This window comes from Phyllopteryx taeniolatus, chromosome 6 (assembly GCF_024500385.1).
Source record: "Phyllopteryx taeniolatus isolate TA_2022b chromosome 6, UOR_Ptae_1.2, whole genome shotgun sequence".
Lineage (NCBI taxonomy): Eukaryota > Metazoa > Chordata > Actinopteri > Syngnathiformes > Syngnathidae > Phyllopteryx > Phyllopteryx taeniolatus.
Genome location: NC_084507.1, coordinates 15868183 through 15895370, shown reverse-complemented (window position 1 = coordinate 15895370; position 27188 = coordinate 15868183). Strand labels below are relative to the sequence as shown.

The 27188-nt window shown below is 39.5% G+C and overlaps 1 protein-coding gene across 1 annotated transcript in view; it reads left to right on the top strand.

Annotated features, from left to right (window-relative positions):
* The window catches only part of gsk3ab (glycogen synthase kinase 3 alpha b), a 31675-nt gene extending 9661 nt beyond the window's left edge, over window positions 1–22014 (top strand). Inside the window, exons 3-11 of the mRNA XM_061777041.1 lie at window positions 172–359; window positions 476–559; window positions 13074–13184; window positions 16738–16868; window positions 17284–17488; window positions 17609–17704; window positions 18841–19027; window positions 19126–19203; window positions 20371–22014. Of these exons, the coding sequence (XP_061633025.1) occupies window positions 172–359; window positions 476–559; window positions 13074–13184; window positions 16738–16868; window positions 17284–17488; window positions 17609–17704; window positions 18841–19027; window positions 19126–19203; window positions 20371–20438 (1148 nt within the window). The 3' untranslated portion in view covers window positions 20439–22014. The remainder of the gene's footprint in view (window positions 1–171; window positions 360–475; window positions 560–13073; window positions 13185–16737; window positions 16869–17283; window positions 17489–17608; window positions 17705–18840; window positions 19028–19125; window positions 19204–20370) is intronic.
* Window positions 22015–27188: the final 5174 nt, after the last annotated feature.

The window sequence follows — 27188 nt, the reverse complement described above, 5'->3', positions numbered from 1 at the left end:
CTTTTTACAGCAAATGAATATTGGCTCCAAATATTGGTTAATGGCCTCCTTGACTACTAATATTTGGAATTTGTATCGGCCCTGAAAAAAACATATCGGTCTATTTGAACACTGTTTGGGATATTCAGGTTTTTACCACACTGATGTTTTTAATGCGCCCTTATTTTACAGGCGACAGTGGCAAAGTGACTACCGTGGTGGCCACACCGGGCCAAGGCCCCGACCGCCCGCAGGAAGTGTCCTACACGGACATCAAGGTCATAGGAAATGGCTCCTTTGGTGTGGTCTACCAGGCGAGGCTCATCGACAGCCAAGAGATGGTGGCCATCAAGAAAGTGCTTCAAGACAAACGGTTTAAGGTAGGGATTCCATTTTGTATTGATGTGTGACTCTTGGTCCAAAAAACTCACTCTTAAGTGCATGTGTCTTTGAAATTCGGCCTTGTGAACATATTTCCCTTCTTTTCGGTTTATAGAATAGAGAGCTGCAAATTATGCGCAAGTTGGATCACTGCAACATTGTGAGGCTACGTTACTTCTTCTACTCCAGTGGTGAAAAGGTGTGTATATGCTATCGTTTGAACTTTTTCTTGAGGCTGTGTTCACAGTAACATTTTGAGATAGCAGTCATACAAGTAGGGCTGTAGCTAATCGATTAATCTGTCGATTATGTTTTTGATTAATCGATGAATCAGATAAAATAAAGCATTTTTAAATCAAACCATTATTTATTCAAAAACTGGACATAGCATGTCAAAAAATAGGGAAAAATATTAATTGTTTTCCAAAGTAAAAGCAGATGTTTGCAAATGTCTTGTTTTGATTAAACGCAATGAAAATCAGTGTGGACGACAGAAATCAGAGAATATTTACCACTGAGAGGCTGTAATGCCGAGGATTTGGGCAATTTTAAGTTAAGCAATGTCTCCAAACAATTAATCTATTATCTAAATAGCTGTTGATTAATTTGATAATCGATTAGATGTCAATTAATTGTTGCACCTCTACATATAAGTTAACTGAACTAAACTTTTAAAAGGTCCAGATTGAGAACATTTCTTGAAGCAAAGGTCCGGAAGTTCAGTTAGTGTCTATTTATTGTGATATATATGTTTAAGTAGCCTGCTTGTAATCAATACCTTAGTTAAATCCAAAACCAAATTCAAAACCTTTTTGTTTCATAATGGCACTTCTGTCTTTAACTCAACTTCCGGCGTCACGGTGGAGGACTGGTTAGCACATCTGCCTTACAGTTCTGAGGAACCGGGTCCAAATCCGGTCTCGCCTGTGTGGAGTTTGCATGTTCTCGCCTGGCCTGTGTGGGTTTTCTCCGGGTACTGCGGTTTTCTCCCACATCCCAAAAACATGCATGGAAGGTTAAGTACAGACTCTAAATTGTCCATCGGTATGAATGTGAGTGCAAATGGTTGTTTGTTTGTCTGTGCCCTGCAATTGGCTAGCAACCAGTTCAGGGGGTACCCTGCCTTCTGCCCGCAGTTACCTGGGATAGGCTCTGGCATACCTACGATCCTAGTCAGGATAAGGGGTGTAGAAAATGGATGGATAACTCCACACTGATTCGCTTTCTCTCTCCCTTGCTACGTTTCTCCTCGTCTTTGGGCTACCTGCGTGCAGTCAGTGATTACCGCCTGCAATCTAATTTGACTAACTGAAGGGGGTGGCTGAATTCACGTGATTGGTCGGTACGGTTCATCACTACCGTAAAGCCTGTAATGCTGCACCACTTAAAATTGTAGTGCCCAGGGCCACCACAACGTGGCTCATGGTGGCCCTGTCAGAACTTGTACTGGCCCTGTATAGTCATCATATAATGTTAATTTTTAGTGATTATTTCATATTTAGTGTTTTTATACTGTATTATTTAAGCCCCTTTAAGAAATTATTAGTATAATTGTATTCTTGACAATGACTCTGTACTAACCTCATTAAAATCAAGGCATTGCAATTGCACAAATTAATAATAATGCTGAAAAGAATAGTTCAATTATAAAATTATTTAAATATTCACTTAGCACTGACATTCCAACAATGCTTTATCTTGTCTTGATGTTGTGGACATGATGTATAATTAGGGGTGCTCCGATCTGGGTTTTATGCTGCCGATTCCAGTACCGATAATCCAAGAGTAAGATCTGATGATCACTGACGGTACGATTGTATAGATGTAAATTGTTAAATTTATTTATGATGAGTTCTACTGGCTATATGATCTGACATATTTGTTTGGGTTTGCTTCTGAGCTGTTGCGTGCCTGCGGAGTGTGAAGGGGGGTGGGGACACAACACTAGGGCTGGGTGATTTTGGAAAAATTAATAATTATTTATTGATATTGAAATTATGATGAATAAACATGATTATTCATTTACAACCCCAATTCCAATGAAGTTGGGACGTTGTGTTAAACATAAAAACAGAATACAATGATTTTCAAATCATGTTCGACCTATATTTACTTGAATACACTACAAAGACAAGATATTGAATGTTCAAACTGATAAACTTCATTGTTTTTACAAATAATCATTAACTTAGAATTTTATGGCTGAAACATGTTCCAAAAAAGCTGGGACAGAGACATGTTTACCACTGTGTTACATAACCTTTTCTTTTAACAACATTCAATTTGTTGAAGCTTTGTAGGTGGAATTCGTTCCCATTTTTCCTTGATGTACAGCTTCAGCTGTTCAACAGTCCGGGGTCTCCGTATTTTATGCTTCATAATGCGCCACACATTTTCAATGCGAGACAGGTCTGGACTGCAGGGAGGCCAGTCTAGTACCCGCACTCTTTTACTACGAAGCCACGCTGTTGTAACATGTGCAGAATATGGTTTGGCATTGTCTTGCTGAAATAAGCAGGGGTGTCCATGAAAAAGACATTGCTCGGATGGCAGCATTTGTTGCTCCAAAACCTGTATGTACCTTTCAGCATTAATGGTGCCTTCACTGATGTGTAAGTTACCCATGCCATTGGCACTAACACGGCCCCATACCATCACAAATGCTGGCTTTTGAACTTTGCGTCCATAACAGTCCGGATGGTTCTTTTCCTCTTTGGCCCGGAGGACAAGACGTCCACAATTTCCCAAAACAATTTAAAATGTGGACTCGTCGGACCACAGAACACTTTTCCACTTTGCATCAGTCCATCTTAGATGAGCTCGGGCCCAGAGAAGCCGACGGCGCTTCTGGGTGTTGTTGATAAATGGCTTTTGCTTTGCATAGTAGAGTTTCAAGTTGCACTTATGGATGTAGTGCCGAACTGTATTTACTGACATTGGTTTTCTGAAGTGTTCCTGAGCCCATGTGGTGATATCCTTTACACATTGATGTCGGTTATTGATGCAGTGCCGCCTGAGGGATCGAAGGTCACGGGCATTCAATGTTGGTTTTCGGCCTTGCCGCTTACATGCAGTGATTTCTCCAGATTCTCTGAACCTTTTGATGATGATATGGACCGTAGATGATGAAATCCCTAAATTCCTTGCAATTGTAAGTTGTGGAACATTGTCCTTAAAGTGTTCGACTATTTTCTCACACACTTGTTCACAAAGAGGTGAACCTCGCCCCATCTTTGCTTGTGAATGACTGAGCAATTCAGGGAAGCTCTTTTTATACCCAATCATGGCACCGACCTGTTCCCAATTAACCTGTTCACCTGTGGGATGACCAAACAGGTGTTTGATGAGCATTCCTCAACTTTCTGTCTTTTTTGCCACTTGTCCCATCTTTTTTGGAACGTGTTGCAGCCATAAAATTCTTAGTTAATGATTATTTGCTAAAAACGATCAAGTTTAGCAGTTTGAACATTAAATATCTTGTCTTTGTAGTGTATTCAATTAAATGTAGGTTGAACATGATTTGCAAATCATTGTATTCTATTTTTATTTGTTTAAAACAACATCCCAACTTCATTGGAATTGGGGTTGTATTTCAAAACTTTATTCATTAAACTAGCAAAACTCAACCTTAAATATAACTTAAAAGAACAACCACAAAATAAATTAGTCAAAAGTAAAATAATATATTAAAATAAGGGAATAAAAAAAAATACATTCATGGATACAAACGTGCCAATGCTTTTAGCCTAGATTTGTATTGCATTTGCCTATTATAGGTGTCTAAAATAATCCTCTCATTATTATAGCATTTGGCAAATAAATAATTTGGGTAATCCTAATTGACCTAAAACGGGAAAAGTTTAGACTATCATGTCAGTCAGAAAAAACTTTTTTTTTTTTTTACAGTCAATGACTGTTTCTGCAATTCCTGCTGTGTGCATCATAAGGGCAGTGTGGTGCTATGCATGCATGGAGCTACTCGTTTAATGTAAGATAAAAAAAGAGTAGAAGAAAGTCGCGATATGTTAATGAATTTCACAGATTAGGAAGAATATATGCCCATGAGTATTGTTGTATTACCTAAGTGTTACTACGGCGTTTGTGTGTTAATATTTTACACGTTTTTATTTGAAAGTAATCCCTCCCGTGACCAAATGCTAATATTAGCTAGCCCGTTAATACGGTTTTCCTTTGCAGCATTAAGCTGGCGATTTCTAAAACGATGTCTTGTATTTAAATACAAAATTAGGGTAACTATTTTTGCTGTGTGCTGAGTTTTAAAGTACACTACAACTGGGGTGTAAGTAAACAGCTGAAAGCACGCTCGGGGATTGCAAAATATCTTTCTACAGGCTGCAAAGTACGAGCTGCTGAATGAGGCTAGCGGCGTTAGCTTCGGTTTGGCTATCGTCTTGAGGATAACCTGAATGCGTGCTCATTCAGCCAGTCAGGTGGTACTGGTCGCCGTTTCTCCTTGCGTCATCACAACATCCTGCCTTGGACGGGATGTTTTGGTGATTAAAAAAAATAATAATCAGATCGACACTGAAGATGCAGTTTTCAGACATTTTCGGCAGGTGAAAACATTTGCTGATTTAGAAATTTTGGTGGCGTGACACAGTTGTGTAGTGGCCCGGGGCCAGTGTTAAAGTTGAACCCTGCCTGTATGTCTTGAATCATAACCTTTCTTTTTTGGGCTATTGTGTAGGTCCATATGGGACTGCTTCTGGGTCTAGGTCCAATCCTGCACCGCGATCCTCCAGATAGTGACTGTTATAAATTATTAATTGGCAAATTAGTGTAAAGAGTTAACTACTTCATATTTAGGTTTTGCTTTTAGCCTATTGTGTCCTGTTTGCATTTATATTTAAAGGCTCAGGAAAGTAATTTTGATGTCACAGAAGTCTTCTTAACAAGCCTGCCAAATTTTAATGCATAAAAAAAAATAAAAAAATGTGAAATCAGGCTTCAAATTGAGCAATAATTGAGACATTCGTACACACATATGCATATACGTGCACATATATACACATAATGTATGTCTGATGAATCGTATAGGGAGGTGCAAAATGGCATGCAAAGCCAAGACAACACCGACAATCTGTTAATAATCATACAGCAACCCAGCCCCTTGTCAGTGCAAATGAATATCAGCTGGTTCGGTCCTAATTGATGGCCTACAAAAAAGGTCTCATTGCCAAGGTGTGAGTCAAGACGCATCTCATGATGGGTAAGAGCAGAGAGCTGTCTCAAGACCGTCGCAAACTAATTTTTGCAAAACATAACGATGGCATTGGTTACAGGCGCATATTTAAGCTTCTGAATGTTCCAGTGAGCACGGTTGGGGCCATAATATGAAAGTGGAAAGCCAATCATGCCACCATAAATTCGCCTCGATCAGGTGCTCCTCGCAAGATTTCTGACAGAGGAGTGCAAATAATAATCAGAAGAGTTGTCCAAGTGCCAAGGACCACCTGTGGAGAGCTTCAAAAAGACCTCCAATTAGCAGGTTCTGTTGTTACAAGGAAAACGGTGCATAATGCACTCCGCCGCCATGGCCTGTATGCACCCACACCACGCAAGACCCCATTGCAGAAAAAAAAGCATGTCAAAGCTTGTTTAAAGTTTGCTGAACAACATTTGGACAAGCCAGTTAAATACCGGGAAAATATAGTCTGGTCTGATTTGAGCAAAATTGAACTCTTTGGATGCCATAATGCACACCACGTTTGGAGGAGAAATGGCACTGCACATCACCCTAAAAACACCATACCAACAGTGAAGTTCGGAGGTGGGAACATGATGGGGTGGGGCTGCTTTTCAGGAAATGGTACTGGTAAACTTCACATTATTGAAGGAAGGAGGAATGGGCAAATGTACCAAGACATTCTTGACAAAAATCTGCTGCCATCTATGAGGATGAGGAAAATTAATGAGGGTGACATTTCAGCAGGATAATGATCCAAAACAATACTCTCAATTGATTTCAAAGAAAGAAAATAAAGCTGCAAGAATGGCCCAGCTCATCATCTGACTTGAATCCAATTGAAAATCTATGGAAAGAACTGAAACTCAAGGTCCATATGCATAAAAGAAGCCCACAGAACCTTCAAGATTTGAAGACTGTTTGTGTGAAGGAATGAGCCAAAATCATGCCAGATCAATGCATGCGACTAGTTTCTCCACACAGGAGGCGTCTTGAAGCTGTCATTGCAAACAAAGGCTTTTGTACAAAGTATTAAATATCAGTTGGCGTGTTCAATACTTTTGCCCTGTGCCATTTGACATTATTACACACACCTTAATTTTTTACAACTTAACACAACTTAATTTATCTATAGATTATTCCACATTTTCACTCCATGGACTGTTATGCACCTACTTTTAAGTGTGCTACGCACACTTGGTTGTTTAAAATTCCCTCGCCCTCTTAGGTTGTACCCACTCTCTCTAGCCTCAAACATTTTTTGATTTATTTTTTTTTTCCTGGAGGGGAGTTGTGGCTTGCTTTATACAAAATTTGTGCTCTTTTACAGTCTACCAGAAGTGTTTTACCTGAATGAGTTCAATATAACGAAAGTTCATGAACTAATTTCTGCCTGATGAACGTAATTGAGAATGCGCTCATTCTGGCATCAAAGCACGATTTTCGAACGAAAGTTCATTTTCATTCAAGAGTGCCAAGTTTTGTTAGGGACTTATAGGACAAACCTGTCCGAAAACTCTATTTACGTGACTTCATATGATTCAGTGCGACCACGGCCGGTATTCATGGCAGGCACATCGCAGCTGCGTGAGACCGTGAGGTGTGTTTAGGGACGCTGCATAAATGAGAGTGAATGAGAACATAATTGTAAAAATTGATTACTAGGAAAGTTATTTGTCTCAGAATGCTTTAGTTAAAACACTGTACACTGTCATGATATGGATTTTGTTTTGTAATAGAAGAATAGATAAAAATGTTTGTTAATATAGTCAGCCAGAGCTGCGAAGAATGCAAAATTATCAAAGTCCTTTCACCATCGTTCCTGTCAAACTGTGTTTCATGTTTTTGTTTGCATATTCAGGACAAAATTGCTGTTGTTTTAATTCCTCATTTTAAAAAGACCATTCAAGCAACATGTTTTTGAGATTGTAGGGTGAAAACTGCAGCTGGCTACTAGTGTGGAATGAATGGGTGGCAACAATGGGAAAATGAAAAGCCAGTATTTTCAAACTCATTCACTGCCAGCCATCCCAGGTAACATGGATATTTGTCTGTTATAGCCGTCAATGGCAGTGAGTTAAGGGGAATAGCCCGTCAGCAACATATTGAGAAAAAACTAAAAGAACAATGAACTAGTTAATTTTTAGAACGGTGAATTTGTTTAAAAAATTTGAACTATGAACTAGTTCATTTTTGGGACGGTGAACTGAACTTTGAACTAGTTTGTGTAGAAAGTGATCTTTCCCAGCACTGCCAACCAGACCTTTGAATTTCAATGCCCTTGATTTAAAAAAACAAACAAAAAAAACAATTCACTGGTGTGTTTGTAGTACCCCACATTGTGCACTATTCTAATGGGTCATTTTTGCATGGTGCATATCATCTGAAGAGTGCTTTTATATAAGGTTGTCCCGATCCAATCGAAATCGGTCCGATGTCAGCAAAAAAAACGAGTAACGAATTACGTCGGACTGGATGTACAATTTCCGATTTTACCACTCTTATACAAGCAGTCCATTCCATGCTCCGCTCCAGCACTCCAGCATCAGTGCCCTGATGGCATGCAGAGCCCACGTGAACACAACAGAATGCTAAAGTGCTAACATAGTAGAAATGAATAAAGAGTGCATGTTGCTTGCTTAAAGTTGTTTGACACTCCAGTTGAAGTTCACTCTAAGACTAAAGTCACATAACAAAATAATTACACCTATTCAATGTTCAAATACATCACAAACTTGGTTTGTCTGTTCATTTTCGTTCACAAAAATTGCTAGCTCAAATCTAACACACGATGAATGAAAAACTCCATTGACAAGTTTACGAAAATATGCATTGAATTCGCGGCACATATCTCTCTAAATAATGAATATTGGTACACAAACACTGTGTAATCACATACAAACAGACAATATAAAATAACTCTGGGATCCATTCTTCAAACTCTGAAAAATGAGTAATATTAACAATTTTAGATTGTGGCATCTACTTTCTTTGTCATTACGTGTATCTCATTGCCTGCATCACACTGCCCCTCAGATGTCAAGCTGTGCATAGCAGGAACAGCCAGCTAAGCACCTCGAGCCTTAGCATGATTCCTATCCACCACGACATTGTCAGTAAAACTAAACCCAGTGGCATCAAGAAGTTAAAATTTTTTATTGCCGCATGTAGAGAAAGCAAATGCCGGCCCCCCATATACTGACAGTATAAGAATAACTGAATTGAACTTTTATTTTGAATGATTTTCCACATTGAAATTATAATTTGTATTTATTTATTGAAGTTATTCTTCATGGTTTTCTATTTATTTTATTTTTTTTATGTAATCTAGTCAAATGTAGAATATGCTTATGTTTAATCTAAGCATGGTTATGTAGCAATTTAAGTATATTTTTTGTTATTGGTTTTATTGTAGTTATTTTTCAGGATTTTCTTATGTTAATTGTATTTATTTTATTCAATTGTAGTACATTATTCTTAGTTACTTCATGTAGCCCATTGGTTGATGTCAGTTTTTCTCATACCTACTGTTGCTGATCATTGTACTTTGTTTGAGTAATATTACTTGATCAATCATTTTCTAACATCCCATAGTACAAAATAAGTGTGTATGATTATTGCTGATATTGTACCAGACCGATATCGTTATCGGCCAAAATTCAAAGCTGCAATATCGCGTCGGAAGTGAAAAATGGGATCGGGACATCCTTACTTCTATATGTGGTTCCCTAAACTTCAGCACAATAAGTTAAATTTAATTTTAAATTTGTTTTGATTTAAGTTGTTAAAACTAAAATAAATGCTAAAAACCATCAGTGCAACCAACCGTTTACTTTTTTCACTCTTTGTTATATTGCAGCCATTTGCTAAAATCATTTAAGTTCATTTTTTCCCTCATTAATGTACACTTAGCACCCCATATTGACAGAAAAAATGGAATTGTTGAAATTTTTGCAGCTTCATTAAAAAAGAAAAACTGAAATATCACACAGCCATAAGTATTCAGACCCTTTGCTCAGTACTTAGTAGAAGCACCCTTTTGAGCTAATACGCCCATGAGTCTTTTTGGGAATGATGCAACACATTTTTCCCACCTGTATTTGGAGATCCTCTGCCATTCCTCCTTGCAGATCCTCTCCACTTCTGTCAGGTTGGATGGTGAACGTTGGTGGACAGCCATTTTCAGGTCTCTCCACAGAGGCTCAATTGGGTTTAAGTCAGGGCTCTGGCTGGGCCATTCAAAAACAGTCACGGCGTTGTTCTGAAGTCACTCCTTCATTATTTTAGCTGTGTGCTTAGGGTCTTGTTGGAAGGTGAACCTTCGGCCCAGTCTGAGGTCCTGAGCACTCTGGAGAAGGTTTTTGTCCAGCATATCCCTTTACTTGGCTGCATTCCTCTTTCCTTCGATTGCAACCAGTCGTCCTGTCCCTGCAGCTGAAAAACACCCCCACAGCATGATGCTGCCACCAGCATGCTTCACTGTTGGGACTGTTTTGAATCGGTGATGAGCAGTGCCTAGTTTTCTCCACATATACCGCTTAGAATTCAGGCCAGAAAGTTCTGTCTTGGTATCGTCAGACTAGAGAATCTTATCTCTCGCCATCTTATAGTCCTTCAGGGCCCGGTTGTTCAAAACTTGGTTATTTTAACCACTGGTTAACCCCTAAACACCGGATAAATTCTTAACCCGCCGTTAGCTTACCGACCGTTAAATGGGTTTTTCAAAACATGGTTAGTCATGTCGTTGGATAACGCAGTGATTTCCAACCAGAGCTCTTCTTGTGTGCCGTGGGAAATGATAACATTTCACTTAATTGGTCAAAATATAATTTATTTACAACAAATAATGTCTTTGTTCATCTATCTATGCCAGCGGCATATCAAGACAGACAGAACAAATAAATGCTCTTCTATTAGATGTCAGAACGTGTATAATTGACTTGTGTACCCACTTTTTGTGACATTTTTGTTTGTTGATGTGCCGTGAGATTTTTCAAATGTAAAATATGTGCCTTGGCTCAATAAAGGTTGGGAATCACTGGGTTAACGGCACCGTCCAAGTTAACCGTGTGGTTGACGTCACTGGTCAGCGCCAATATATCCCACAATTGCTCATTTTGTTGACTTCCGGTTTAGCGAAAAAACTGTCGTGAGCAGACTTGGCCATTTCGCACAAATCTTGGTGAACTTTCCTGTAAGATTAAACAACCATAAACTTATGGTTTTGTACACTGTATTATAGTCTAATATAGTCTTCAGGAACAACTAAGGGGTGTCTATCGTGATAATAGGTATCATATTGAAATGAAAATCACTGAATTTATTATTAATATTCATGTTCCAAACACGTACAGCTTTCTTTTTTTTAAAGATTGAATACAGAGAAGGGGCATCACCTACAATTACTAGAGATTTTATAGAGGATTCATTGATTTTATGTTTCATATCAAGCAATAATTATCATACCCCATGTTTAATTTTGATAAGGATGGTTTGAAAAACAAACAAAAACAAAATGAATTCATCTCTTTTTTTATACTGAATGCCAGTTTAGGTTTCATTGTACTTTCTATTGTTTTTTTTAAATTTATGTATAATTTGAAATATAATAATATAAACACTAATGACTTGCGTATATTTATATAAAATGCATCATCATTGCCATGTCTCTTTGAACGAACTTTAAATGGTATTCAAAGATCCAGTGGACAGAGAAAATCAGTAAAAACTTCACAGCAGATATTTTGTGGGTGATTCACATGGATGTAATATGATTGTCAATATCTCTTAGTGAAAAACTGACTTCATTGTGGGACAGAATCAACTATTCTTAATAAACCCATAAGCTAATTCTTTTGGCTTGTTGGATCTATTTTAACCTATATTATTATATCTAATTGAATCAAATTTTAGACTGTTATTCACGTTACCGTGGACAAGGAAAATATGGACATTTTATGGGTGCTTCATACAGATGCAATGTTTATCTATTTCCAATATTTGTTTTTGACTTCATTATGTAAGATCGTTACAAATGTCCAAATAGATCACAGTCATGTCTTATTTATTGAATAAATATATGAAATATATGTTATTTTCCCAACTTTCAATGTCCCGTGTCTTGAGATGATACACACCAAGTTTGAAGCGAAATCGTTAGCCGCGAATGCCATCTTGAGAGTTAACCACACTGTTAAAATGTTAGCGGTGGCCCTGAGGTGTGTCAACTTTAATATCAAGTTAACAGCCGGTTAAAGTTAACCGAGTTTTGGACAACAAGATAACTGTGCCGTTAAACTTAACGGTCGGTTAAGTCTACTTAATCAGTGGTTAAAAAAAATAACCAAGTTTTGAACAACCGGCCCCAGATGTGTTTTTTTTTTTTTTTTTTTTTTTTTTTATAGCAAACTCCATGCGGGCTTTCATGTGTCTTGCAATGAGGAGAGGCTTCTGTCGGCCATAAAGCCCCGACTGGTGGAGGGCTGCAGTGATGGTTGACTTTCTAGAACTTTCTCCCATCTCCCGACTGCATCTCTGGAGCTCAGCCACAGTGATCTTTGGGTTCTTCTTTACCTTTCTCGCCAAACCTCCACCGATTGCTCAGTTTGGCCGGACAGCCAGCTCTAGGAAGGGTTCTGGTCATCCCAAAAGTCTTCCATTTAAGGATTATGGCGGCCACTATGCTCAGAGGAACCTGAAGGGCAGCAGAAATATTTTTGTTACCATGGCCAGATCTGTGCCTTGCCACAATTCTGTCTCTTCAGGCAGTTCCTTTGACCTCATGATTCTTATTTGCTCTGACATGCACTGTGAGCTGTAAGGTCTTATATAGACAGGTGTGTGGCTTTCCTAATCATGTCCAATCAGTATAATCAACCACAGCTGGACTTCAATGAAGGTGTAGAACCATCTCAAGGATGAACAGAAGAAATGGACAGCACCCGAGTTCAAGATGAGTGTCACAGCGAAGGGTCTGAATACTTACGGCTGTGTGATATTTCAGTTTTTCTTTTAATAAATCTGCAAAAATTTCAACAATTCAGTTTTTTTCTGTCAATATGGGGTGCTGTGTGTACATTGAGGAAAAAAATGAACTTAAATGATTTTAGCAAATGGCTGCAATATAACAACGAGTAAAACGTTTAAGGGTGTCTAAACCCACTGTACAAAAGGAGGGAACATTCATTGGCGGCATTTGTGTTTTCTGGATTCTCCACACTTTGCCTTTTAAATATTAAATTATGAGTATAGTTAAGTTTTATTGTAAAACACAATATTGTGTATGATGTTTTGGTATGGCTTGGCAGCGGACGGCTGAATTTCGCCTCATAACCGCTGGGAAAGCATTTTTTTTTTTTAAGGGCAAATGTGACACCACATGGTGTTTTTGATTGACCGTTACATCTGCAACGTTGTACCTGCGTAGTTATAGACATGAGTATGAAGAGTGATCTCATCTATATAGTTGTATACGACTCCCATGTTTCCCTCTCTCTGTTTTGTGCAGAAAGATGAAGTCTACCTGAATCTGGTGCTTGACTTCGTCCCTGAGACGGTGTACAGGGTGGCTCGGCACTTCAATAAGGCCAAAACAACCATCCCCATCATTTATGTAAAGGTAAACACCACATTCTCATCACATTCTTGCTTCCACTTGCCAGTTTAAACAGAGATCCTTACAAAATATCTAGTGGAATGACACAAAATTCAATCTGGAATAGACTGAAAGTAAAGGTTGTTTGCTTAAGGTAAATGACCCAGCGGATGTTTTCCTGTTTGGCTCTTCAAGGATTACAGTAGCACCGCAGGAGGGAAAGCCACTTGGCTCCCAGTCTTTTCAAAGGCTTTTAAAGGGTGTGTTTTATTGTGTGTGTCGCAGCAGAGAGGGAACATTCCGATTATCTCATGGGGCACGTCACTGCTTCATTCAGCCTGCAGTTTCCTCAAAGCTTTCAGACACGTCTTACTCATCCTTCTGCCTCCGGGGTTACATTTCCGTCACAGCATGTCTTAAGCTCCTCACTCACTTTCTCTGCCTGTTCAAGCAATGTCGCTCCGATTTTAGTCTTTTTGTCTTTTATCACGCTGTGATGCATCGTGAGGCTTGCAATGAATGATGATGATGGTGATTTGTCATGCTGAGATGCCTACCCTCTGCACCAACCAGCATCTCCCAAGTTTTGTGAATTTTCCCGCTACGAAAAGCAGGAATCTTTTTTCATGTTTTTATCCCTAATGAAAAGCGCATATAATTTTAAAGGTCCCATATTTTGGCTATTTAGTGCCTCTCTAAAATGGACTTACTATAAAAGTATCAATTTCTTTTCAAAAAACACTTTGGTTTTGTCATACAAATGTCCAGAAAAGACTCCTCTGACAGCTACTTCTATTTGACCCAGTTTTGTATCCGCTTTGTCCGTATTTGGCTAAGACCGCCCCCTTTCCGCTGATTTGTTGTCTCCGTATAGAAGACCCACTTATGAGCGCACACGTTTATGTTGACAGCGCTGGCTCGGGAGCGGAAAGGGAAGGTGGAGATCTTTGACGGAGATAAGGTTGAGACATTTGAATGACCTGATTCCAGGCCTCTCGGCAGGAAAACGTCTGGCACTTAGGAATGCGTGGATGATTTTAATTTATATTTCACGTTTATTGAGGCTCGCCCGAAGATAGCTGGGATAGGCTCCAGCACGCCCGCGACCCGAGTGAGGAGGAGTACAGAAAATGGATGGATGGATGTTTATTGAGGCACCATTGAAACAATATTACATCCCAAATACTAGAAAGAGTTGGTTTGCCAAAATACAGGACCTTTAATCCCCAATGAAAAGCATGTCTCGCCACATTTTATGAGTTGTGCCAAATAAAAAAAATAACATACTGTACTGCCAAATTTTTAGCCTAAGGAGACACCATACAGTATCTAAAAATATTGCTTCCCCCAGGGGAAGGAAAAAAACTACATTTCTGGGATGTTTTCCCCTATGAAAAGTAGACTTTACACCAATTTTTATCGGGCTGATCGGTATCAGCTGATATTTAGCATTTTATGCTAATCAGCTTTGTCGTAATTCCTCGAGCCATTGAATGACGTCATTGATTGGCTCCTCAAAAGACATTTACTCCCCCTCGCCGCGTGCACAGTATATTTGAATCCAAAAGCTAGTTTTTTAGCCTTGCCGCGTGTCTTTTGACGTAGTACTGTTAATATCTGACGGCCAATGAAGTTCCATCCATCCATCCATTTTCTGAGCCGCTTCTCCTCACTAGGGTCGTGGGGGTGCCTACCCCAGCTAACATCGATTAAAAAAAATAAAAATAAAAATAATACATGTCGGCAGTGTGGGACAGACAACACGTCGTAGACAGGCAACACGTAATGTCGGGATCAGACTACAAGACAAATTTGGTCTTTCACGATTGCACTGTCAGACTACTGCAATAAAATCTTGTATTCCGATACCACCGCATCCCGTTTTTTACGATCATTGGGCTTTATCTTGTCAACTCAAATGCGAGCGGATAAACTTGTTACCGTGGCGATGACAAGAAGAGTGGAGCGAACCGGCTCGACTGTATTATAAGGACAAAATGGGAAAACCGTGTGTTGGTGGTCACCAGCGCTCAGGACAGGAGAGGACGTTCGTTGATGTTCCCGTACTTTTAATACGATACGGCTCACAAGCAGGCAATAAAACATTATGTAGCCTAGCAAGCTAGTAGTAGCATGAACGGTTGGACGTAAACATGCCGCCGTTCTGTCGAATCATGCGCTCAAGTTTTGGTGTGGGTGAAGGATTTTAATTAAAAATAATTTAATTACAGGAAGTTAGCATCCATTAGTTATGTCATTTAATGTTGGTTTGACCTGACTGATTAGAATACATGACTTGTCTAGAGCAGTGATTTCCAGGCTTTATGTAGCCAAAGAACATATTTTACAATTGAAAAATCTCACTGCACAACAACAAACAAAAATGTCACAAAAAGTGGATATGTTAATTACTGTATTTACTTCCTGCCATCTAATAGAAGACCGTTCATTTGTTCTGTCTGTCACTATGCCTCACTGGCATAAATAGAGGAACAAAGATACATTATTTATTGTAAATATAATTTTTTTAACAATTAAGTACACAAGTATATACAGTAAATGAACAGGTTATTTAAATAGACACATTCCTCCATCTTGTGATCGGTTATTGTTTTTTTAAACTCTCTGATCGGCCCCAAAAATCCTGATCGTGTAAAGCCTAATGAAAAGCATGGACTTCCACACACGGTGTATTTTGCTCAAATAAAAATATGCCAAATTTGACGTTTCCCAAATGAAAAGCATGCAGTTCCACATTTTGGAAACCCCTGACTCACGAAAACCTTGTATCTCCAAATATTATTATTATTTTTAATATGAAAAGCATGTACTGTACCTCCAATTATATTTTTTTTGTCCCTTTATGAAAACCATGTATTGCCATATTTTTACTTTTTTTTCCCCCAATGAAACGCTTTAAGTTCTGCGAATGTATTCATACCACTGCATTTTGTGTACCCCCCGCCCAAAAGAAGTGTATACCTTCACATGTTGTGGGTTTTCTCCGAATGAAAATCATGTATCTCCAAATTTTGAGTCCCCATCTCTTAAAAACCACATTTACTTTTTGTACATTCAAACCCACATTTCTGGAAAATGTGAGTTACTACCAGATTAAAAGAATGCATCTCCAAATTTTGAGTTTTCCCCCATGATGTTAAGATTTATTCCCAATGTTAAGCATGTATGTGTACAATTTAGTTTTTTTCATTTAAATTTTAGAATCTCACACAATGGTTTTATTGCACTGCGGTCTGCATGCGACACCACGCACCATTCCTATGCTTGATGACTCTATGACATGAAGAATAGCCCACGCATACATTACTGTCTTTGGTGAGAAAAGGCATTGTGATTAACGTCTGATAATTCTGTCGAAAAGCCGTTGCACAACTATAAGACAGTGTGAGTCACAATTAATGCCACCACCACCCACATTTGGAAGCCACAGCCTTGGTTGACTCAAGCTTAGTATAGGTCACGTGCAAGTTAAAACTATAGTAAAACGGCAAGACTATGAATACAAATCATCTCAGTGGACTTTTTATGCATTGAACCATTTTGTCCATCCCACCAGGTGTACATGTACCAGCTATTCAGGAGCCTGGCTTATATCCATTCCCAGGGTGTGTGTCATAGAGATATCAAGCCCCAAAACCTCTTGGTGGACCCAGAGACAGCCATCCTCAAGCTCTGTGACTTCGGCAGGTTAGCAGCACACGTTACACTCTTTTGTCTTCAACATTCTTTCCATTGCCGTGTGCGTCAACTCTCTTACATGTCTTGGTTTGCTCACTTATGTTTAACCAAATGGATTGATTAAAAGTGTGGTAGTAGCTTGAACTCACCGAATAAGGGGGCCAGCACTTACTCTTAAAACTGTTACCATTTACTACTGGTAATGATTTACAAAAGGTATAACACTTAATATAGCCTTTATAAAGATAAACTTATTGTAACATGGAATCATGTTTGAATTGACAGTTAAGTTGTACTCATTGAAGGCATAAAATAGGTACAATAGTACCTAAAGTTTAATTGGGTTAAGTTTATAATATAAATAAAAATGCTGGTCAACTGTCCTTCCCTAATTGTTTCTGTCCACTGTCGCTTGAACCCGCAGCGCGAAGCAGTTAGTCCGGGGCGAGCCCAACGTGTCGTATATCTGCTCGCGGTACTACCGCGCCCCAGAACTCATCTTCGGCGCCACCGACTACACGTCCAACATCGACATCTGGTCGGCAGGCTGCGTGCTGGCCGAGCTCCTACTGGGCCAGCCCATTTTCCCGGGGGACAGCGGTGTGGACCAGTTAGTAGAGATAATCAAGGTACATACATCAGGGAGTTGAATCTGATGAGATTCAATACAAAACGGGTATTGGAAATTCTGCCTTTTACAAAGATAATAATTCATAATTCTAACCAGTGTTTTAAACATCTTTTGTCAGGTTCTTGGAACTCCGACAAGGGAACAGATCAGAGAGATGAACCCCAACTACACAGAGTTCAAATTCCCACAGATTAAAGCTCACCCTTGGACAAAGGTAATTAATTAATTTTGAATGACTCACAGGAGTCAAATCAATATCTCTCTTCAAATCTGTTTGATCTCATGCCACATGACGATTGCCTGCTACAAAGTACAGACTTCTGTTTTCAAGACGAGGCATTGTAATTTGGACCACCTACAAACGTCTTGATTACTGTACATGTAGTAATATATTTACTTGATTGCAGATAGGGGGGTTTATTTTACAACCCCAATTCCAATGAAGTTGGGATGTTGTGTTAAACATAAATAAAAACAGAATACAATGATTTGCAAATCATGTTCAACCTATATTTAATTGAATACACTACAAAGACAATTTAATGTTCAAACTGATGAACTTGATTGTTTTTAGCAAATAATCATTCACTTAGAATTTTATGGCTGCAACACGTTCCAAAAAAGATGGGACAGGTGGCAAAAAAGACTGAGAAAGTTGCTCATCAAACACCTGTTTGGTCATCCCACAGGTGAACAGGCTAATTGGGAACAGGTGGGTGCCATGATTGGGTATAAAAGGGGCTTCCCTGAATTGCTCAGTCATTCACAAGCAAAGATGGGGCGAGGTTCACCTCTTTGTGAACAAGTGCATGAGAAATACATTTTAAAAGCCCTGTTTTCTTGCCTTATTTTTTTCTCAGTTGTGCATTTTAATATTTCGATTAAAAATATATTCTTTAAAAATTTTGACTCTTATTTATCTTGACTTAGGGGTCCAAAGGGCCCACCCCCAATTTTTCCCCATTAAAAAAGTAATAGCTTGAATTTAAAAACTTTGCCAATTTATTTTTAATTTAAAAATAATAATTTCAAATTATTTTGAAAGGCTCTATTTTTTTCCAATTTTTTATTGTTCATTTAGAAAAAACAAAAGCTAGAATTTGGAATCTGTTAATTTATTTTATTTTAGTGTTGTAAACAAATATTCTTTTAAAGCCTCATTTGGACCGTAGCTTTCGCAACTATTTATTTATTAATTTGGTTTGTCATTTACCTCTTACGGAATTTGCTCCTGGTGGTTTTTTTTTTGGTTTTTTTTTCTTCCCTAGTTTTGTCCAACAGCAGTATAAAACAAATCTAGGAGGTAAAAAAAAAAAAAAAAAAAAGTTAACTGTGATGCCTCCCAACCAGGTGTTTAAGCCCCGCACGCCGGCGGAGGCCATCGCCCTCTGCTCTCGACTGCTGGAATACACGCCAGTCACCCGTCTGTCTCCGCTAGAGGCCTGCGCACATGCCTTCTTCGATGAGCTGCGCCAGCCCAACACCCGCCTGCCTAGTGGGCGGGAACTGCCTCTCCTCTTCAACTTCAGTCCCGTCGGTCTGTTTCCGTACACACTCATCAGTTATGTGAAAAAATTGATGGGGAGTGAAGCCTGATTGGTTTTTTTCTATCTGCCTTCTGCTGTGTCTCCTTAGAGCTGTCTATCCAGCCCCAGTTGAATTCAACACTCATTCCTCCTCACGCTCGTGCACAGACAACACCTGGCTCACATGGTATGTAGAAGACACAAACACTCACACACCCTTATGCATAACATTGCAAACGTTGTTTTGTTTGTAGTCATTTTTTTCACTAGCCCTATTGAACATATACACAGTAAATTTTGTCATACATTTTCCGTACTGCTTATCCTCACTAGGGTCACGGGCGTGCTGGCGCCTATCTCAGCTGACTCTGAGCAAGAGGCCGGGTGCACCCTGAACTGGTCGCCAGCCAATCATAGGGCACATATAGACAGTCATTCACCCTTGCATGCACGCCTATGGGCAATTTAGAGTCATCAACGGGAGAACATGCAAACGCCACAAATGAGGCCCGATTTAAACACGGGTCCTCATAACTGTGAGGCAGATGTGCACAGTACCAAGTGACAACAACTGGCAAAATGTGGCTCAAGGCTTTTTTTAAGCCGGAATAATTTTCATCTTTTAATGGATTTACATTCTTTTCACCCTTTTTCTTTCAAACATCTGAATTTTTTTTTTCTCCACTTCATTTTGATTATAAAAATGTCATTTTGTTTGTTACTTTTTCAGGTATTTTTCAGTTTTTCTAAACTTTAATTCAAACAAATGCAAGTCTTTAAATTTAAAATATTTGTTTGCATAGCATGAAAAGTAAAATTTGTTAAAAAAAATTGTTTTTATCTAATTCATTTGAATTTGAAAAACAGCTTCTCAAGTGTAAATTTGAGGGTTTTTTATTTCTGTATTGTAAAACAACTTTCCTTAAACAAAGATTTTTTTTCTAAATTTTATTTTTAATTTAAAGGACTTGCAGACATTTCAATGAATATTCAAAGTAAAAAAAATACAAATTATCCTGAATTTTTTTTTCTCCATTTATTTACTAATTGTAAATCAACATTTTTTTCTTTTTTTTCCTTTATTTTAAAGTCAAAGGATTTATGGACATTATTTTAATGACTTGTCAAACTAAAAAATACAATTTAATAGTTTGTAGGATGGCAGGAAACCCATCGCAGCTAAATGTTTTTTTTTCGGGTTTTAGGATACACATTTTTTAGATATTGTATTTGATTTGTTATTGGTCTTGCAATGCTATTATGTGCATAAGCCTTTATGTGGAATATTAAATGCATGTATTTTTTTACTTTTGTGTATTTTACTGACAAATGTAATACCTTTGTCGCTCTGCAGATGGCAGTGTGTCAGACAGTACCGCCCAGCCCGGCTCGGCGCCAGGCTCCGTCAACAACAGTACCTGAGCAGCCAACGCCATCATACACACCCCTACCAACACCACCCTGCCATGCTTTTATTGTTTTAATCTTCCCATTCTGCTCTTCTTCCTCTCAACACTTAGAAAGACTATATACACTTGCACACACGTCATGCATTGCTGTTTCCCCCCATGATAGGCTTCATATATATATAAGCTGACTTTATAAGTCCAGGTAATGTGGGATGTTTGGGGTTGTACATGCATTCTCTGTTTTATGGACATTTTATCCCCTCTTTTTTTATGTTCGTTTTTATGTAGCTCATTTTATGTGCAGCAGCCATTTTGCTTTTGGAGAATGACAATCACACACACCGCTCCTAAAAAAAAAAATGGTACAAAAACCCTCTCTGCTCCTCCAGAGTGTCACTTTGTACCCTAAAAAACCCAACTCCATTTAGTTTTTTTAAACAAGTAGAGCATCAGCTAATTGTCGTTTTTAGATGAGAGGTGATTTTAAAAGTTTTGTGACAAATGAAGCACACTGCAGCAGCCTTTCTTTTTCCTCCTTTAACTTGCCTTTTTAATGTGCGAGTGGGGAGTTTCTGTACAAATATTTGGCGTTTAAAATCTGTCTTGATTGGTCATGTAAGCTGGATAGTGTTTCAGGAGGCTAAATGGATGGGTCCAAAAACATCACCATCATCATCATCTTGGCCAAGAGCTACTTCCTCCGGAGCAGCCCTCAACTTCCTGTCGCAGATCTTGAACTTTCATCCTTCCCCCCCTCGTTCCTCCTCCATCACAACACAGCTAATCTGTAAATATCAACTAGCTTTTATTTTTTTTAAAATCATTATTCTATTCTTGTTCTTGTAATTATTTTTTTCTTCCTCCAGTAGATGGCGCGTCCTAGCGACAAGACTGTTTTATTCTGTGTCGCAGTCTGTAAATACTGTATTACTTTTTTTTTTTTTTCTCCCGATCCCTGGTACCGGAGGGCGCAAAAAAAAACAAAAAAAAAACAAAAAAGTATCACTTCTTATTCTCTCTCCTTCCATTTCTCCCGTCTTGACTTCCCTCCTGCCCGTAGTTGTCTTAACTGTCTTATTTATTGTATTGTTTTTTTTTGTATATTATTTTTAAAAATGTGTAGTAGTAGTAGTAGGGCAGAAAACTGTCACATCCAAGATACTGTACATCGACTCGGACCTCGAGCCGTTTGGTGGAACGCTTGTTGTTTCCATTGAGATTCAATGTGAACAGAATGTTACAAGGATTTGTTGCTCGTTTGTGTGTGTGAGAGTGAGTGTGTGTGTAGTAAAAGGGGGTGAAAACAGAATCTTCCATTGACCGTCTCCTGTGTCCGACCGTCTCCTGATTCCACTCCACTGTTGTACGCCGTGCTCTTTTAATGTAAGTTTTCTTTTTTTTCTTTTCGTTTTTTAAAAATTCGTTCGGACCCCCCACGCTCTTTACCGCCCTCGTCGTTTGTGGAGAGGCCAGCGAAATGTTCGGATAGAGGAGATGAAGAAGGAGGGATGGATGGAGAGAGAGAGAGAGAGAGACACCGTATTTTGTTTGTCGCTAAAATAATTAAACTCATTAAAGTGATGAACAGGTTGGTGCCTCCACATGTTTTAATTGCGCCGCGTTAATCGAGGCTCCGATCTTGTCACCACGTCCCCCCCAATCGCCTTGGGAACAGGGTGACATGATTGGTGCCTGTATGTTAATCATTTCACGCTGGCGGGGACAAAGGGAATGTCCCAAAATATGTCAAGTCAATTTGTTTCAGGCTCAACTTGTATTAACTGTACTGACAATTTTAAAGTAACATTTTAACATTCTTGGCAGTCGTACAAGTATAAAGCATAACCTGCCTCGCTATAAATTTAGCCAGCTCGGCCGCAACGCTAATCCTCATGCACTATTGTAGTGAATTAAGGTTCAATTTACATAGTGATGACAATTTAATATCCTTAAATGTCTTGCATGTGCAGTACAATGATACGTTAACCACCGTATAAACTAAAATGTTATAAAACTACTCACCTCTTCAAAGTTGACCACTGTGTCGTGAAACTGAAACTGTAAAACTACTCACCCTCTGAAAGTTATCCCCCATTTGTAATGAAACAAAAGTGCAATAAAACTACTTAGTCGTTGAAGAAGGTCGCGTAATGGTGAGAATAGTTTACATAGCGATACTGTCGCCCAGTGGCCTTTTATAGGTATTGCTGGATCTAAGCAGTGTTTCCTAACCTTCATTGAGCCAATGCACGTCTTTTTAAATACAAACACCACACACACAAATGTCACAAAAAGTGGGTACATGGCTTAATTATGTACCTTCTGCCATCTAATGGAAGAGCATTTCAGTAATTTGTTCTGCCTGCCACTATAGGTCACTGCACAACTGAACAAAGATACATTTGTAGTTAATACATTTAGTGAAATTGGATGATTTCCCACGGCACAATGTGCTGAAACACTATTGTTGGGAATCACTGGTGATATGTAATGTATTTACTTTACAATCTGACTGGCAAAATTAATGTGTAATTGATAGTGAAGATAAAAAATGTCAAATCGTACAACCTTTTATAACAATAATACCTTTTGATATACAGAACGTATCTATACAGTTGTCAATAATTAATTAGTATCATACAAAAGTTGTATTTTCGTAGTTCAATTCAAAAAGTGAAACTCATACTAATTCATGAAACACGTAAGAATGTTTTTCAATAGGCCAATTCTTACCTAATTTCTACATTAAGAATAATTTTGATTTAGTATTTGGGGTTTTCATTAGCTAGAATCATCAAAATTAGAAAAAAATAAATGAATTAAATATTTCACTGTTTAGTTAATCTATGGAATGTATGAGTTGAGTTGAGGAACTGAAATAGTTTTCCACAATATTCTAATTTTAGCACGGAGATAACTGGTTAGAGCGTCTGCCGCACAGTTCTGAGGAGCGGGTTCAATCCCCGGCCCCGCCTGCGTGGGTTCTCTCCGGGCACTCCGGTTTCCTCCCACATCCCAAAAACATGCATGGTAGGGTAATTGAAGTCTCTAAATTGCCCGTCGGTGTGAATGTGAGTGCGAATGGTTGTTTGTGTGTGTGTGTGCCCTGCGATTGGCTGGCAACTAGTTCAGGGTGTATCCCGCCTCCTGCCTGATGATAGATGCTCGTCCGTGACCCTAGTAAGGAGAAGCGGCTCAGAAAATGGATGGATGGATTCTAATTGATTGGCCGGCATCTCTATATACTTTAATTTCCCCCATGTTGTTCAGCATCCTTGAAGCCCTTGAAATGCACTATTTCAACACTTATTGTTCAATATATCATGCTGAAAATGCATATGGTTATCATCATATTGTCCTGCTCATCAACCCCAAAACGCCCAAGAAAAAGTCAAACACACTAAAATGGACTTAGATATTCCTTAAACTGAAGTCTTTTAACTCAATATTGTACCACTTTCGGCGTGATTGAGGTTGTAGCTAGTGACGTGCATTATATCTCATTAGCTGTACAAGAGGGGACACAACCACCTATCTACACTGCTGTCTGTGAAATTCCCTGTCAATCAAAACTAAGCGTCTTCGAATTTTAGACACATAGTGCTTTGCGCAAGTACACCTAAATAATTGAGTCACGGACAGTGAGGCTTCAGGGTACATGGATATTTAACTAGGCCCAAACTTTCTTACACACTGTCTCAAGGCGATAATTTTTCATTCACACAAGACCCTTCTGTAAAAGTGTAGGTTTTAATGAAGTCGGCGGGTGTGCAGGAACATTTTACATCCTTTTTATAGAATATTTAGAGGCATTGGCAGAGTGCTTGAGTTTTTTTTTTTTAGTACTTTTCAGCGCTGACTATACTTTGTCCCTCCAGGCCCTGGCTAATTCTTTGGGTCTTATTCTTAAAATTCAATTGAAGTCACATAGGTGAAGAGATACAGAGGTTGGGCATGAATGCGCTTGGAGTTTATTTTAAGAGATGCAAGAGCAGCTGCAGTCTCACATTGACTCATATCAGCTCATGACTTAAGTGAGCAACCAGCAAATCTGAGAACAGCTGAAATAATAAAATACACCACGAGCTGAAATAATAAAATACACCACCTGATCCAAACCACAACCAAAGTGTGAAGACAAACCTAAGGGTTGCAATTCAAAAGTGACTGCACCTGAGGCAGGTTGACAAATGGAATGCTCTTGGAGATTGCACCTTATGGGGGGGAAACTAACTGAGTCATCACTTAGACTGGATGGAATCGATCACAACATTTCACGTGCGGGCAGGCGGAGTGAGATTCCTTCCAAAGCGCGAAAAAGTGAGGGAATCATCTGAGACCGAATGCTGGTGGGTAGACTAGTCTTCCTGGAGATTGCACTTGTGGGGGAGTCTGTCAGAATATGCATGGGATTTGGACCGATGGAATCAGTCTAGAGATTGCACCTGAGGGGAAGTGGAAAAATTAAATCCCTCCTGGTGGGAGACTGACTGAATCCTGCCCAAGACTGCACCTGAGGGCAGGCCAATTTATGGAATCCCTCCTGGAGACTGTACCCAAGGGGTGCAGACTGCTTGACTCCTCAGAGCGATGCAACCTACATAGACTGCCTCCATACCCTAAGTGATAGAATTCTCTTATAAATGTGCCTGAGAAGAGGTAGAATGATGGTATCCCTCATGAGGACTACACCTGATGTGGGAACACTGATGAAATCCTCCTGGAGATTTTACAGTGTGTTTGGGGGGGCAGATTGGTCTAGTCCCTCATGGGAGATTGCACCTCGGGGCAAGCGGACTGATTCCCATTGAGACTGCCCCTTAGATGGGTAGGCTGTTGAATTTCACTACAGAAGAGTGCACCTGCGGAGCAGTCTGATGAATCGCACCTGGAAAGTACACCTAAGAGCGGTAGTTGTTATCCCACCTGGAGACTGCACCTGTGTGTAGGCATAATTATGAAATGATCGAAAGGACACACCTGAGGAGTGTAATCTTGGTATCCTTCCCAAGACCTGCATCTGAGAGAGAAGCGGACCGCTTCTCCCAGAAACTTCACTTAATGGAGGTAGTCTGATGGAATCCCTCCAGGAGAGACTACACTGGGGGGTAGGAGGAATAATCAAATCCTCCCTGAGATCCCACTTGAGGAACGCAGTCTAAGGCCATCCTTCTTGAGACCTGCACCTCAGGTCGAACTGGTAGAATCGCCACTGGAAAATAGCACCTGAGGGGAAGTGGACTGAATCTTTGAAATATAGCCCCAGTCGAGATATCCTTCCTTAGATCTGCACCTAAGGGTAACCTAGTCTAATGGAAACCTGGAGACTGGACTGGATGATCGAATCCTTCCAGAGTCTACACCTAAGGAAAGATGTTTAGGTCTGCTTAATGAGACCTGCGCGCCTTAGGGAAAGTGAACTGATTCCCCAAGAGCATGCACCTGAGGGCAGATTTCTGTTGGAATTCTCGTCGGGTCGGGGTCTTGGGGTGACTGGGGACCCTATAGTTAAATTTACTCACCTCAAGTCACACACAAAAAATATCCCTCCAGTTCGTTAAGTGTGAGATCGATTCCCGCCCCAGTAACAGTCGATATGAATGATTGTCAGTCTGTGTCCTGTGATTGAATGGCGATCAATCCAGGGTAGACTACCTTCCGCCTAAAGTCAGCCAGAATATAGTCCAGGTTGTCTGCAATCCTGAACAGGATAAGTAGTAAAATTTGGTTTTATGGATGGATTCAAATATTAAGGATTATGAGATTAAAACCTTTGGCTGATACCTACACAAAAAGGCAAACCAACCCCTCCATTAGGTACACAGTCAAACAATTACTTTTATGATCAGCAAAAATGTTTGAAAGGGTGCTGACTCCACACTTTTTTGTTGCACTTCTTCCAAGTTGCTGACGTGATTTTTCTTTTCCCCCCAACAGTACAATATTGACTGTCCCTTGTGACTTTACCAACACTTTATATATTCCCGGTGGTTTTATTCACTCTCCCACTACTGTTTATCAACCAGCCCAACACTTAACAAAATGGCGCTGGGAGCGAGCACAGCCAGCCTCCATTGTGCTGCATTAACTATTATATATTACAATTGCAGCGTGCCCCCAGATGCCCTGCTGATCTACTGGAGGATGAGCAACTCCTACCAGACTGCTGAACCAGACAGCAAATGGGTATTAAAGAGCTGGCTCGCGGCCAGATGGGCCACAGCCACTCTTTGGATCTGCCACCATACATAGGCAATAGCCTATAGTGGAATAACCTTGAATGAAAAACATTAATGTGATGAAGCCCCAGGAGGGGCCATTTTCATGTCTTGCTCCTACTTCCTCGTTTCTATCTGTTGTGCTCTTTTTTTTCCCCCAAGACTATCTATTAGTAATGGAATGTGTGAATTCAGTGCCCAGAAAGCTCACGACTACCACTGAAGGTCTTGAAATGATGTGGAACCATTTTTTTTTACCTGCGAATGAATCTTTTCATTTTCCTGATCATCAGGTGTACGCACTGAGGTTTATTTGTTTTTTAATCTGGATAAGTGCATTAATTTTGGCAAAAATCACATTCTTGCAGAGCAGCACAGTGTACAACTGGTTGGTATGTCTACGTCACACTTAGTAGACCTGGGTTTGAACCCATTTCAAACATCTCAGTGTGGAGTTAGCTCCCGCATTTTGTAAACACCCCCTTGCGCAAAGTCTTCTGGGCTATTTGAAAGCAAACCACTGTATCAAGAAACTAAAATAAAGT